This window comes from Acartia tonsa, chromosome 3 (assembly GCF_053477335.1).
Source record: "Acartia tonsa isolate MP-2025a chromosome 3, ASM5347733v1, whole genome shotgun sequence".
Taxonomy (NCBI): domain Eukaryota; kingdom Metazoa; phylum Arthropoda; class Copepoda; order Calanoida; family Acartiidae; genus Acartia; species Acartia tonsa.
The window spans coordinates 1,486,263-1,502,730 of NC_137262.1; the positions used below are offsets into that span (position 1 = coordinate 1,486,263).

Sequence of the window (16,468 nt, forward strand, 5' to 3'; positions counted from 1 at the left end):
ACTGAATTTTGTTTAGGGGGGGGGGGGTGTAAATCAACACCTCCCCTTTGTCGAAGTAAAGTCACTAGTCTTCTGTAATCTATGATGTCATCGTTAAAATTTGATAAAGTATATAAGTTTAATCCAATAACTAGGGCAAAGTGAAAAAGTTTTCTAATAATATGTGTCGTATAGTTAAGTCATGTTGCAGGGACATGCCAATGAGAAATAAATTCAAATTCTCTTTAAAAATTTAAGCTAAGCTTAAGCAGAATTTGCATTATTGGATCCTTTTATAAAAGTAACATGATGTTTGTTTCTACCATAAGATATTGCTTACTGCCTAGACCAACTAATATGGATTGCTTTTATAGGTCCCGGGAAGGTTTATAACTATTTTTTGCGTGAGGTTAAATAATTTATCACTCCATTATTCCTGTATCTTTGAAAGAAATTGTTATTAAAAACATTCTATGGCACAATTTGTCTCAAAATTTAAATTCTGAACTCAGGGAGAGGGATAGGTAATAAGGCAGAATAAATTAATTCTACAAATAAGGCGGTGGTAGAATTATTTCTTTTAATAAAGGGAAAAGGGAATGTCCTGTAAGATAGCCTTAAACCTATATCTGGGCATTTGTAAGGTTTTATTCAAATTGTAAAATTACCTTTTCTGTAGATTAGTATTATTGGTAAAAATGTTTAAACACTGCTAAATTGAGCCAATACAGATTTAATAAAAGTCTTCAAAGTTTAGGACCCAATGAATGAGAAAAGTATTTATTAAACTTTGGATATCAGAATAAATTGCAATCCAATGTCCTATCCCGCCCTGTAATACAAACACACACAAAACATCCAACTACTTCAGTACATACAATATGAACCATTATAAAATGATTATTATGAAATATTTCAACTCTGCATATAAATACTTAGTCCAGATTCCTTAAAATCTTACAAATATTTGGACCAAATTCATTAAATATTTTCCCAAGTTATGAAGACTTGATATAATGCCTTGTTATATAAGGTTAAGATATTCGTGAAAAAAATGTTCTTGTGTATTTTTAACAAGGACAAAAATATTACATTTTTATGTGTGAAAGAAACCTGCATTATTTTGTTCTAAAAATAAAAATAGGTACTAAAAATAAAGATATCAAACTGTTTCCGGTTCTCAGCCATACTGAAAAACCATAAATAGCATCGCATCACCGATAACTTTCCACGATTATTAGAATAAAAATCATAAAATTAATGCCAGTTTTGTTAGCCCGGACCTTCGGCCCGTTGGAGTTAAACAAACTGGTTTTAATCATTAATTTTTCATTCTTTAATCTGCAAAAAAGCTGTCAATAATACGATGCGATGAATAACTTAGTTATATAACTTTACTTTCACTGTATTTGATAGTCGGTTGATCTTATATACATATATAATCTTGTATACTGTAATCGTTATCAACAACAATACCTCAAAGGAACGTTTATTTTGACTTCCCAAAAATTGGGGTTTAAATTTTTGTTAAACTTTAAAAAGATAAAAAGATTAATCTTTGAAGAACAAGCCTGTTAAGTTTTAACTTTATAATTAATTAAAATCGCTAAGGAATATCTCTTAGCATGAAAGGATAGATTAATTTGTATACCAGAAAGAATTAATATTTTCATACAAAGGTTATACAATTAAAAGTAGTTTTTTCCTTATGCTTTACTTTGGAGTATTTGTAATAGTCTATCTGAAAAAAAATTCACTTTTTGTATCACCAATGAAGTCTACTCTTTAATTCACTGTCTGTCCGTCCGTCAGTCTATAACGCTATGGGGGATATGTGATTTCCTAAAAAGTCAGTCAAAAATATATAAATACCTGAGTAAGCTATCTAGATTTTTTCTCCAATAAATCTATTCTTGATGTTAACAAATGCTCTTTCAATCACCTTGTCTGTATTCCCCTCCATGATATTTTGGTGCTTTACTACTATGGAAGTTGTCATCCTTGATTAATTATTTGTTTATAAATACACTTTTATAAGATTTATGTTTATATCTATTGTATATAAGTAGAGTAGGTATGTATTTGAAATATTTAGAATTAAGTAGGTACGTTTTAAAATATTCATACTGAAAGTTACTTATTAACTTTGTATAATTTCACGTATTACATTTATTAAAATATTAACTTCAACTAGTGTGGAATTGCATTTTTTTTAAATAAATGATAAAATAGGGCTAACACATCAAAATATCAGTTTTTATTACTTAGATCTGCATTTTTATTTTTACGTCCTAGGTAATGATTTTTCTTTCTCGGCGAATAATTCGATTTTTCCCTCCATTAAACCAGTTCAAAATCACGGGTTTTTTACAGAAAGTTATGATTGGCCATACAACGTTTAAACTATTTTTATATCGCAGATCGTCTATAACTATATATTTATTGTAGGTATGGCAGGTGTCCCGAGTGTACAGTACCGTGATCCGGACCTGGGGGAGGTCATTGAGTTTCTATCCAATCCTTGTTCTGTGATTCAGGTAATTTACCCCTTCTGCAGATTGAATTTATTGGTTGAAAAGATTGTACACCGATAGTTGAGCCAAACAAACCCGCGATCGTGGCTCAACACGTAGCGCTGTTAACACTTCTCAGACAAAGGTCGTGCAATCAAAGGGTTGATTGTCTGATGTATGTTACTTAACCTAATATCCATGGGTGTTAGAGTATCTCATCCCTTAACAAGTGGTTGATTCTCTAGATGATAACTTAAATGGAAGGATAATCCCACCCATACATTTAGATAAAGGTCGTCGTATTGTCTGTATTAATCACAATTCATAAACTAGGCCTTTTTCGAGTCAATATTAACCATTAATTTAAATTGGTATTGCTCAGTTTTATAAAAATGAATCTTCATTAGGATTATATTTTGTAGTTTAGACTTCAATAAAGCGTTCGATTGTATATAAAAGAATTTGATAAAGGGAGGAGTAGGTTGCGCTAAAAATCCGTAAAGGTTGTGGGTACAGTAGTAGAACGATAAAAATTAATGTTAACTTTTTAAAAAAAGGTTTTTCTATAGTTATTTTTAATAAGAAATACACATATTTAGTAAATATTATCGTTCTACTACTATTTTTCAGCCTTAAAACTCGCACCCAGGGGCGTCCAAGCTTTTTTTGTGGGGGGGGGGGGGGGTAAAATTAGCCGGTGCCTTCGGCACCTCGGGGCTAAAAAAAAATTTATCTCATAATTGTACTTTCTATATCCGCGGAAAGCCGTTTATAATACGCGATGCGAGAAATAACTATTATTAATACTAATCCTCAGAACTTCTGTAAAACTCGAAACCTGGTAAATCTAACAACATTTTATTTTGTTTTTTTATCAGGCCAACGCATGCGCGTACCTGCAGCACTTGTGCTACATGGACGACCCCGTGAAGGCTCGGACCCGCCAGCTCGGGGGCATACCGCCCCTGGTCGCCCTGCTCAACACAGAAATTCCAGAGATTCATCGCCCCGCCTGTGGAGCTCTTAGGTGAGTGCCAGGGATAGGACAATACAGATAAATTAATCTTCTCACTTGAAATATTTACTTGGGAAATTTTGTCTTGTTTAGTGAAAATAATGGCTTCTTTATGAATGTGGAATAACAAATAATGACAACATCCTTAATGAATAATAACTAATTAAAGAAAAACTTTTTACTAGAATGTTAGTCCATAAGTTAAGCAATGAAAATTTAATCATGAAAGAAAACGAAGTAGCTGGTTTCGTCGTATTTTCACAGTATCTATTGATAGGCAAGGTTAGGTAAATGTTAATGGTTGACCCGCTGGGTTAGGAAATTGGCCCCGCAGGGGCTATAAGTAGAAGAAATCTTAGCAAAGACAAACTTAAAGGAATAAAATTTCAATTTTTCATTCTTTTTTTACAGCAATATACAAAATGTATAATAATAAACAAACGGACAAATTTATCTAGAAGAATCTTTGCTATTAACAAAAAGATATTACCAACAGAAAGAAGTTTCAGGAAAGAAACATAAATATGAAAAAAGAGATTACTTTTATGATTTATTAAAATAGCCAAAACCTAACATTTCTATGTTGGATTATTTGATTTTTTTTTTCATTTTTATTAAGTCAAATGACTAAATGCAATTTTGTATAAAAACAAGAACAAAAATTAACATTTACGTAGCGTATTCAAGCTGACAATATAGTTATCAGTCATTTAGAATGCCTGTTACACCAAGAACAGACACAGTTAAAAACCAATTTATATAGTAGCTTCTCTATAGATTTGTTCTACTCTAGAAGAATAAAAAGTGAAAGATTAAGAAATTATTTTTACTCTTTTACCCTTGCTATAATGTTAACTAAGGATACATATCCAGTAGTTAAAACCTATTATCATATTATTATCTGATTTGTAAGCTATTGGCTTATCCCAGTATCACTGGTGACATACCCTCTTAGTTTGATTGAATTTTCAACAGCTAGACAATATCCTTTTTTTGTAAGATTACCCCCCCCCCCCCCCTCCCCCTTGTATTATAATTTAAGGGGTATTAGAAAAATGGATAGTCCCTTTCGTGGCAACGCCCCTTAAGGGGCGATTCGTCGTATTTTTAAATGGCTTTATATAGGTTATATTGGGTTAGGTGATTGCCCCACAGGGTTAGGCATTTGGTCCTGCAGGGTTAGAGCCCCCATGCAGAGGCTAGAAATAGGGGAAAAGCTACTGTAAAAAATACGAAGAATCGCCCCAAAGGGACTATAGCCGATAAATCATCCTTCCCAATTTATTTGGCTTTGGACGAAGATTGATTTATTTAAATTATAAAACTTTAAAAACATCTGGTTTTTTTTGCAAAATAGCCTAAAACCTCTCTTTTAAAGATATATTTATTAGACATATGCAATGCACAATTCACACTACTTCTACTTCGGGCTATAATAGGATATTTTATTATCAAACGAGGTTCAAAATAACCCAAACGGGAAATTGTAAATAGGGACAAGCTGGTAAAAATTGTGTACCAAAAACTTTCTGTCTTCATGTCTAGTTTGATGGATAGGTAGGTTAGATGAGAGACAATTCAATATTTTTACAATATTATAACACTAGCGGCTACGTCCCTAGAGGCCTCTAGGGGCACTGGAGGAGGGGGTAGTTGAATTTGATAACCATTTTTTTTGGGGGGGGGGTGGGATGGGATTTTTATCTAGGGGCGATTTCTTTTGGGAGGGTGGTGATACCCTCCCCCAAAATAGTTATAACCTTCCCAGGACCTATGAGAAGGTACTTTGCAAAGGAGAACCCGATCGGTTGAGCGGTTAGCGAGATCCTTCGGTACAAACATACACAAGACAAACAGACATCCTATTACTTTATTATAAGGATTTTATTAGGTTTTTTGAGCTTTGAGTAGTTTTATTTTAACTATTTATATATTTTTCATCAAAACTAGTTCATAATATAACAAAAGAGCAGTAAAAATTCCGAATTTATCCTAGGCTGTGTTTTAAACTGAATTATTAAACAGTGAGTGCTAAAATTAATCTACAACCCTTTATTCCCCCCAATAATTATTACGAGTAGTTGAAATTCAAATAAAAATTGGTTGTTGATTAGTTTCGTTTATTGTCTCATACCAGATGCTAAACGATCTATTGGTGATGACGTAGAGGGAAGGAGAACCATATCGGTTCAGCGGTAATTGATATCCATCGCTACAGTCACACAGACATATAAACACACGGACATCCTGGTACTTTTATCAGAGGATAACATAGGAAAGCTGCAAATAAAATTAGATATTCAGAAAAACGTCCTCTCCAAAAAAAATCCGTTATTTGTCCCATGGGTAAAATTACTAAAAATCTCGGTAGGACTTGGAATAGGTGAATGGTAGATAAACTAATCTTGCTTCAAAAGACAGAATTTAATTTGGGGGCAGATTAATTATCTTCCATTTTCCTGTTTACTTTATAAGCTAATTATTAATATATTTTTTTTTCAGAAACCTTTCTTTTGGTCGGCAGAATGATGAAAATAAGAGGTAAATATTTTAACATTATTTTGATATTATTCTATATTTGCAAAATAGAATAAAATATAACCACTTGAAAATATCTTCTCAAAAACACACATCAAATACTTGAACTCATCCCACGTTAGGGGGGGAACTTTGACAGACTTGAAAAGATTGATATAATGATTTATTTAAAGTATATAAAATTATTATTTTTTGTTGCATTTAAAAACTTCTAGTTCTTTAAAATGTCTTTGCTAAGTAAAAATTTTCAACCTATTTATCAGGGTTTCGGATCCGCATTGATTTTTTGCGGATCCGGATCCTCCAAATTTGGTCAGTGCGGATCCGGATCCTTGACAGTAAAAATAAAATCACCAAATTTTTCAAAAATATTTATTCTTTAATTCGAAGTCAAAAATACTTTAAATTTTCAAGTCTGACCCTAAACCTTAAAGATTGGCTCTCATCAAGAGAATGTCCGAATCCGAATCCGGATCCTTAGACTCAAAAATATGCGGATCCTTGCGGATCCGGATCCGGATCCGAAACCCTGTATAAATATCTGGTAGATTAAAACCGGTACTCCCCCTTACTAAAAATTCATGCTCTCGCTGCTAACAAAACTGATTTTAATCTTGTGATTTTTAATTTTGCTATCCGTGGAGAGCTGTCAATAATACGATGTGATATATAACTATTGAATAATTCAGCGTTTTATTGTCTTGTTTTTGTGCATACATAAATTTTAATAAGTCACCTTCCAATAATAAATGCATCAAAATCAGAATAAACAGCGTTTATAGGCTATGAGTACCATAATATGAGGATGTATATTAGCTCTTTTTACACAATTAAAATTCAGAGCTGGATCTTTAAATCATGAGAGCACAGCATTTTATGAAATGCCGCGCTGTGATTGGCTGAAATTCGGCTCACCCCGATCTGGCTCACCACTAAAATGATTTAAAGAGCCAGCTCAGACAAAGTCCCCTCCCCTCTATATTCCGTGTAAAAAGTCTGGATACTCAGAAATGTGTTAAAAGAAATGTTTTCCGGAAAGATTGAATTTGCTTGGTAAAGTTTTCCACTAAACATGAGAAAAATGAGAGAAAGTGATGTGTTTTTATCTTCTTTAATATATTTTTTAGTAGCGAAGCTACTCTATAATTTGAAATGTCCGTATGAGACACATTGGAGAAACGTGATTTTCTCGGCTCCTTTTCAAAATAGACAGCTGAAATTTTTAGTTAAGATACCTATGACATATGCCCATCTAATCTATACTTTGTTTTGTCCATATGTCTGTTATTTGGGGTGCTAGCTCGATTTCTAGATTAAAATTAATTATTTCTAGTCAGGGAGGGAGAGGACATTGGTCTGTTTTTTTTTACATTATTCCCTATTAAGTTTTCTATTAACGTTGTCTTGTTTGTTAGTTTAACAAACGTTTCAACCACTAATTGTAATCTAAAGAAGGGGTAATTTTGAATATCATCTCTGGGGATGTACAACAATTTATCGACCATTTAGATCCTCTTTAGTTTTCTAGCTTAAAACCTGAATTGTATTTTTTCAGGGCAATCAAGGAGGCTGGTGGTATCATGTCCTTGACAAAGTTGCTGCGCCGGTCAACGGACAACGAGGTGAAAGAGCTGGTGACTGGCGTGCTCTGGAATCTCTCCTCTTGTGACGATCTTAAAAGGAACCTTTATGATTTTTTTTCAAACTATGTTTGAAATGATTAAATTATTTCGATAAATTTTGATCAAAAAATAGTAGAAAAGTTTAATGAAAATCCTTGCTTAAGTCATTATATATGACAGGTGTCCTTTTTTGAAATATACACATACGGTTGATGCTTATTGCTTTAGTTATATTACAACACTTTGCCCCAAGCAATATATTCTATTTCATTAACCATAAGCTTTTCTATTAGTCAAAATAGTCGTTGAAATAATAGGTAATGCTAAAATTCCTTAAAGATGTACGTTTTAAGGCATAAAAACAGTAGTAGAACGATAATATTCACTAAATATGTGTATTCCTTATTGAAAAGAACTATAGACAAATTTTTTTTAAAGTTAAAATAAATTTCATCGTTTTACTAGGTACTGTTTTTAAGCCTTAAAACTCACACATTTACAGAATTTTAGCACAACCTACCTCCCCCTTTATAAAAATCTTTCTCTAAAACTTTCAAAACTTTTTTTCATAAAAATCATAACGAACAAAAATAAAACAGGACGATAATTGACGAGTGTTTGTTGGTCCTGGTGAGTACAGTGATCCTGCCGCACAGCGGGTGGGACAGAAACGGCCAGGGCCAGGACACGCACTGGACAACGGTGTTCAGAAACTCCAGCGGCATTCTTAGGTAAGCTTGCGCGTCTACTCAGTTGTTTTTCTGTGTTCATAATTACATGTATAGGGATGAGATACGATGATAATCCTATAAAATGAAAGTAGTAAGTATTTTTTGTCTGTAGCTTGAGATTTAAAGTTCTACTGAACTGATTGAATTCTACTTTTAAAAGAAGCTTCTCATAGGTCCTGGGATGGTTTTAGGATGTTTTGTTTTTAGTTTTAAGCCTTAGGATTTTTTAAAGCTATTCATATACCCCTTTCTTACCCTTTTGATTTGTAGTCCATTGATGCTAGGGGCGCAACCGCTAGGAGCGTAAGAATAATTGCGGCTAGGTATTTACTTTTGTGGTCTGTATATTTTTGACATCTTATGATTCCTTTTTTTCAATATTTTTCGGCAATTATTTTCGTTTTGGTGCGAAAATTTTGCCATTTTGAAAATTTAATCCGCGATATATACATAGGTTTAGCAGAAAGTCAGGATAAAAGGAACAATAATAATTAATAAATTAGAAGAAAAGTTATGCTAAAATGATGGTCAAAGTTAAAAGTAACTTGAATTGCCACGTTTTTTTTATAGCAAAATCGGAATATTTAGATTTTAATAAAATGAGGATCCCTCTTTACTTAGATAAAGCGCATATTGTAAGATATTGGGAAAAAACATTTCCTTCATAAAGTCATAATTTATTTTGGCAAGACTGTATATTTACAGGCTAGATAAGACTGAAATTTCTTTGTGATTTCGTGGTTTTAAAGTCTTTAGGAACCTCTTACTAATATGCAAGTGTTAAATCATCTCTGCGAAATATTTCGAAAATAAAACATAAGCTTAATGTCACATTTTCGCAATAGTGCAAGAATAATATAATAGTTATTTCTCGCATCGTATTATAAACAGCTTTCCACGGATATAAAATGTACAATTATAAGATTAAAACCAGTTTTTTAGCCCCGAGATGCCGAAGGCACTGGCTAAAAAAACGAATGCTAGACATAGTTTTTTCGTATTGGTCAGAACCGGTTCTAATACACCGGGTCGAATGCATACGAGAAAGAAATATTACTAGCTACCAAAAGGTAGTATTTTTTCAGTTAAGGGGGAAGAATATTTTATGCCCACAGTCCGACCTCCTGAATCCTTGCACCATAAATCCAGGAGGGAAGAAAGGGTTGTCGATTGAAATATCTGTAACTAGCGGCTGCGTTCCTAACATCTAGAGGCCCTGTATTCGAAATGGAAGGGCTAAAAAAATTTGTTTGTGAAGCTTCATAAATATGAAGAACTCAATCAGTTCAGTAGTTGATGAAATCTTAAGCTACAGACAAAATAAACCTTTATATAATAGGATAAAATACAAATTGTTAATGAGTCTTTTTGAGGAAGGGGGGGGGGGGGGTGTTAAAAAGATTAGTATAGTATTTTAAGGGGAGAGTTTTGTTTTTCTGATAGCTTTTGTGGAAGTGATATAACACCTGAATATGCACCGTGGTGTATTCAAATAAAATGCATTTATCATATGAGATACAAATTTTCCAATTTTAACCAATTTTATTGATTTTTTCACCGAAATTATTTTTCTTTAAAATATATTTTTTCTTATAAAAGCGTATCTGCTCTATGGCTGAGATTTGTCTGTCTTTCCCCTAGCGTTCTAAGTCTCATTCTTTGTCAGCCTAACTTGCCAAACTATACTTGACCAGATTTCATTTACTCTAATAAAGTGAAACTTGTAGCTTCCCAATGACGATCCCCCTCCACCCCTCTCCTCTCCTACTAGCCAATAAATAATGTCTATAATACCAACCTAAAATTTCATTTGTCAAAATATCCATGAATATTTTATACCCATATGTAGATTTTAATCTTACTTCCATTTTCAGAAATGTAAGTTCTGCTGGCGACTACGGGCGGAAAAAGCTGCGTGAATGTGACGGCCTGGTGGAGGCGCTGCTATATCTGGTGCGCAACGCAATCGAGCGCGCCAACATTGACAACAAGAGCGTCGAGAACGCGGTGTGCGTGCTCCGCAACCTTTCATTCCGCGCCCAAGAAATCGAGGACCCCAACTACGACAAACGACAAATCCCGGTTGGGGAGTCGCGGGCGGCTGCGCGGCCCAACACCGAAAACCTGGGCTGCTTCGGGGCGAGCAAACAGAAAAATGGGGCGGCCGGCAACAAGGCGGGCGCCAGCAACGGCGGATCGATGCCGGGGTCTAGTCAGAGCGGCGGGGCGCGCATAAACACCGCCGGCATGGATATGCTGTGGCAGCCGGAGGTTGTGCAGCCCTACCTCAACCTCTTGTCCAACTGCTCCAACCCGGAGACGTTAGAGGCGGCCGCCGGCGCCATCCAGAACCTTTCCGCCTGCTACTGGCAGCCCAGTGTCGATATCAGGGCGGCCGTGCGGAAAGAGAAGGGACTGCCGATACTTGTGGAGTTGTTGCGCATGGAGGTGGACAGGGTGGTGTGTGCGGTGGCTACGGCCCTCAGGAACCTTGCCATCGACCAGAGAAACAAAGAGTTGATAGGTAAGTTGATAAGAAATTAAATTACATCAAAAATAATAGTCCATTAGATCAACAAGCAGACTGTTAGAAATCAAAATAAAATATTTGAAATGTAAACCATGGCCTGGATAATGAAAATATAGTTTAAAAATATCATTGTTTTATTGAAGGCTAGGTCATTTTAACCACTTTCATAAATAGTAATAAAACTTCTTCAATAAAGTTACCTAACAAAAAATGAAAGTTAATGTATCTTAAAGACCTCAATCAGTAAGTGATCGAAAATATTTTAAAATTTTTTCCTAAATATTTTTAATGTATAAGAAACTAATATTCAATTGGAAAAGAATTTAGTTAATTTTAATCTTTGTTCTGTTTTCCAATAATTGCATTTCTGATTTTTATTCTCTGTCTCTGCTAGCTAGCCACTGTGCGTAATTAATTTATGAGAGTAATGCAGTACAGTGTACATAACCTAGTCCAATCCTTAAATATTTCCTAATTACTAGTCTCTGTCTCTGCTAGCTAGCCAATGTGTGTAATTAATTTATGAGAGTAATGCAGTACAGTGTACATAACCTAGTCCAATCCTTAAATATTTCCTAATTACTAGTCTCTGTCTCTGCTAGCTAGCCACTGTGTGTAATTTATGAGAGTAATGTTGTACAGTGTACATAACCTAGTCCATTCCTTAAATAATTCTTAGTTACTAGTCTTCCTTTGCTAGCTAGCCACTAGGTGTAATTTTATTTATGAGAGTAATGCAGTACACTGTACATAACCTAGTCCAGTCCTTAAATAAGTTATTATTCAAATTAAAGCATTATTTTAAAGTTTAATAAAATAAAGGCTTCTGAACTAGTTAATCATTCTAAATTTACTTTCTTGAAAATCTTAAATTAAGAAAATAATGCAGTAGCTCCTTCTTTTAAAAAAATATATGAATAGATCTTTTATAAAATGTTAAAATATATCTCTTTAATAGTTTAACATACAGACCAAAACTCATTCTATCACATAGCATAATATTTTATTACCATATACAAATAGTTTTTATGTATCCAACTTTGATCTTATAATGCAGAGGTAGATAAAAACCATTTACATTAATAAACATAATCCTAGCAAAATATCATCCTAAAAGTGGCCTTTTATATTTCTGTCTTTTAGATAAATAGGAAAATATTGTGCTTACAGGGAGGGGACAATGGCAGAAAAATTAATATTCCACTATATATTTACTAGCGGCTTCGCCCCTGAACTATAGGGGCTTTGCCCCAAGAAGTTTAATCAAACCAATTTTTTGTATTTTAGATTTAAAAGAAAAATTGAAATTTTTTTTTTTGGGGGGGGGGTAGTCGACCCCACTATTTTAATTTGGGGGGGGGGGGTATTTTTCATTTTTTGGGGGGGTTGGGGGTGTCCCACCCCCCAAGAAAATAGCTTAAAACCATCACAGGACCAGTAGGTATAATCCCTGAAAAGTAGAGCCCAATCGGTTCAGCGGTTACTGAGATCTTAAGCTTCAGACGAACAGACAGACGGACAGACAGACATCGTTCTACTTTGTATTATAGATAAACTTTGAGATACATACACTCAAATAAACGGTTGCGGAAAAGATTAATTTATCTTCTATTTTCCTGTAAACTCCTGTGTCCACTAATCATTGTAGGATAAATTTGTATTGGTTTTCACTTTTCATAAATCAAAATTGGCAAATGGTCATTTCGGTATAATAACATTTTTTTGGTGGATTTTTTTCCTATTTGTTGATATTGTTGAAAACTTCTTTCCTCTAACTTATCTGCTAGTCAGAAATAACAGTAAGCTTTAATATTGTTGTACTCTTAATTTGATTTCAAAGAATTTTGTCTCAATAATGGCAATTAATGACCTACTTGAGTGTAACAGCAAAAAATCTAAACCTGACCAAAATATGGTGATCCCTCTTTTAAAATTTTATTAAGCAATGAAACGGGTTAAAATGTGAGTTATAGACGCGACTGCCGAGCCCTTTTTTTTTTATTTATTTCTGAATTAGGTCAATGTATACATACAGGGTGCGGCACATAAATCCGGACTTTTTTAAAACGGCCATAGCGTCAAAACTACTCGACCAATCAGGACGTTTAAACCCACTATAAAAAGCTTAGGTAATGACCTTTTAGCACAAAAAAATCTTTGAACGAAAATGGACGTGTATTCCGAGCTGGCCGCGCATATGTTCAGCAAGGCAGATTCGAAATGCGCAGGTGGTTTAATCTTGATTCTCGACTAGGGTCCACTAAATCTGACCTCAGCCCATCTGTAGGTGAGGTAGAGTTATGTAACTTGCTTGAAATATTGTTAGATACACAAGTAAGACACTTGAAAAGACTAGAGCTCTCTATCTAAAATGGCTTGGCCGTAGTACTCCAGCAAAGTGAAATGGAGCAGATTTTGAGATGTAAAAAACGTCAAAAACCGTGAAAAATTGTGAATATTTCTCGGTTCTCGATTTCAGGGACCCATATGGAACTTAAAAACTCATTTTAGACTATGGGTTGCGCTGACAACCCTAGCTGAATCGTTATGCCAATTCCAAAAAGGTAAAAAACGTCGTTATAGCTCAACTGTGGTCCAAATGAGAGCCTCCGTGTCTAAGGGTAGCTCGAAAGTTGGGTAAATTTGGATCCTGCGGTTACTCACATTCCTATGGAAATGTGGCCTCCCAGCAGCCTGATCTTAATTCAATGGACTTTTGGGCCTACAGCTACTTTGAAGCATGCACCAATACACGTGCCCATATCACAAAGACCTCTCTCATTGCCACTATCAAGGAGAACTTCGCCAGCTTGGACAGGTTCATTTTGACCTGGGCCTGCCAGCGGTTGAGGAAGCGGGTAGAGGCGGTGAATGAGACTAGCAGCCATTTTTTAAAATAACCTAATAGTCAAATACCTATTCTGCCTCTCAGTTTTTAAAATTCAATAAAATCTTTAAAATTGACGATTTTATGTTCATTTGTTTAAAAATTATAAAAAGTCCGGATTTATGTGCCGCACCCTGTATAATATGCTTTTTCAATCTCATTTCCAGACTCATCTAATTGCCACTCTTTTTAATGTAGTACATGTTAAAACAAGGATGACAATATCCTTAGTTTTCTCATGAGAAGATAGATTATGAGAAGATTTAAAAAGTACTATAACTAATCGATAATAGTTAATACGAAAGAAATAAATCAGATCTTATTGCTACAAGCAAGTGTCGGTAAGTGCAAGATTAATGGGAACGGCTAACACTAGACTGAATACAAATATTTTTAAATAATTGTGTTTGTTGTCTTATGGGTGTTACTGAAACGTAATGTCTCTATAGTTCTTACTAAGATAAATCACCTAAATCAAAATGAACTATGCTTACCTCTAAATGTGGTTTATAGGTCATATATAACTATGCTTACCTCTAAATGTGGTTTATAGGTCTATTTATAGGACAAATAGACTATAGAGCAGCTTCGCTGCCAACACTTTATCCATTAAATATGAATATAAACATGATACTCAAATTTATGTATATGTGTGCTTTTCTGGCTATGAAACATGGGTGCTAATATAAAACAGAAAAATCTTCCAATTTTTGGGTAAAAAATCCGTTAAAAGTTTTAGAATTTGATTTTATCAGAGAAAAGCTATTTTGCCAATGAAAAGTAGGTTTTCATTTGGTTTTTGTATAAAAAATAAGAGGAAAATATCTTAATTATCCTACTTAGGATTTTTGGCATTTTTGTAAGCATACCTACTGAAACATCAAAAGGGATAGAATTGAATATTTGAAATTGATAAGTTGGCTTCTAGCTACCAAAATATAGATGTAACTAGCAGATTATGCGCCCCTAGACTTTAGGGTCATTATAGAGGGAAAAGGTTAACTTCGAACAATTTAAATTTGAGGTTTTTTGTTTGTTTTGAGGGTTAAAAGTAGAAACTTTACCTTATACCTATTCTTAAGCTTATGACATATTTGAAGATTCAAAATTCTTCAGTTCTTGTAATTTGCAAGATCTTGAGAGGTAGACAGACACATACTTTTTTGTGTTTTATTTAAATTGTATCTCTTACAAATTCTACTTTGTATGATTTTTAAAATTGTAAAATAAAAAGCTTGATTAAATCTTTAGATAAATAAAATCACAAACATGAAAAAATGTGACCTTCATTTTACCCATAGAAGATGTTTTGTCCGGTGCATCCAGAAATTGTATGGGCATACCTACTGTGTGGCATATCCTTTAAAACAAAAAGATATCCATTATATGATCATGCAAAGCGCCCAGATATCCAACAGCTAGATACTAAAATACATCATTGTGTTTTAGGAGGGATAATATTGTTTTTTAAATTATAGAGAAAAAGTCTTTTGGTTCCTTAAAAAAATAAGTTGATAATGTTTTTTTTTAATCTGGTATCTTCAGCAGGAATTAACCAATAAAATACTTTTTTTGTTTTATGATCTCTTTAAATTAGCTGACCCTGCAAATTATTTTTGTGTTAAAAAATCTCAGAAAATAGTCCAAATACAAGAATCCAACCATGCACCTAACTGATATGATCCAGAGCGTACAGATATCCGCTGAGATCATAAATAAAATTGCATCTCTGAATCTTGCACAAGATTTATTCTCACTGAAAATGAAGATATCACTGAACAAACTTTCACTGCTGCAATTTCAAGACATTCGATAATAACTTTTAAGAAATAAAATGGTTATTTATTGCATCAAAGATTATTTTACTGGAAAAAAAATTTCACTATTTATTAGAAAATTTGAAGAACGTCAATGAGAAAAGATCTCATAAAGAGGTTTTACCAGAAATTTTATTGAGGAGTAATCTCTATGACAACAAGGATGACAACATCCATAAAAGCGAAACTCTAAAATGGGGTGACATACGAACATTAACTCTTGTAGAGTGTCAGAACTGAAAATACAAAATATTTTGACAAAATATACGTAAATTTGGTGCGAAACTTTTTAAATACAGAATACTGTTTAAGGACATACTGACATTTTTAGGACTTGATTATAGAGATGCTTCGCTTAAAATATTCAACCTTATTGTAATAGGAATCAGTAGGTACTTCAAAAGTCAGATCAATCGGATGATTATATCACATGAGAAATTGTTATTAAAAAAGTTAAAAATAAACATGTTTAAAATAGACGTACGGACATTCAGGTAACGATTGTAGAGTTGCTAACATGCCTAAATTAACGTAAAGAGCTATACGTTAAGGACGTATGGACGGACCGACCCTAGTTATAGAAAAGCTTCCCTCCTATTTTGTCAAGGGATGAACAATTAGGTAAATTAGAACTCTAATTTTCTTCTGGACGCTGTAAATTTATATTTCATCATCCCTGTTTGAGATACACTTATGTAAACCAAAGCTGGAAATAAAATGCAACTAATCTCAGGGAAGTGAGGGGACATTGGGCTGTTTATTTAACTAGTCCCCAAAGTTTTATAATAACGTTTTCTTATTAAATGGCTAAGAAACAACTATGGAGACTTTTATTG

At 33.8% G+C, this 16,468-nt stretch overlaps 1 protein-coding gene across 13 annotated transcripts in view; it reads left to right on the forward strand.

The window, feature by feature from the left end:
* p120ctn (adherens junction protein p120) overlaps positions 1–16,468 on the forward strand; it is a 258,351-nt gene that overhangs the window by 225,651 nt on the left and 16,232 nt on the right. For all 13 annotated transcript variants that reach the window (XM_080152242.1, XM_080152241.1, XM_080152247.1 and 10 more), the window contains 6 exons: positions 2,428–2,516; positions 3,371–3,519; positions 6,010–6,048; positions 7,601–7,724; positions 8,265–8,398; positions 10,273–10,922. In XM_080152242.1, the coding sequence (XP_080008368.1) occupies positions 2,428–2,516; positions 3,371–3,519; positions 6,010–6,048; positions 7,601–7,724; positions 8,265–8,398; positions 10,273–10,922 (1,185 nt within the window). The remainder of the gene's footprint in view (positions 1–2,427; positions 2,517–3,370; positions 3,520–6,009; positions 6,049–7,600; positions 7,725–8,264; positions 8,399–10,272; positions 10,923–16,468) is intronic.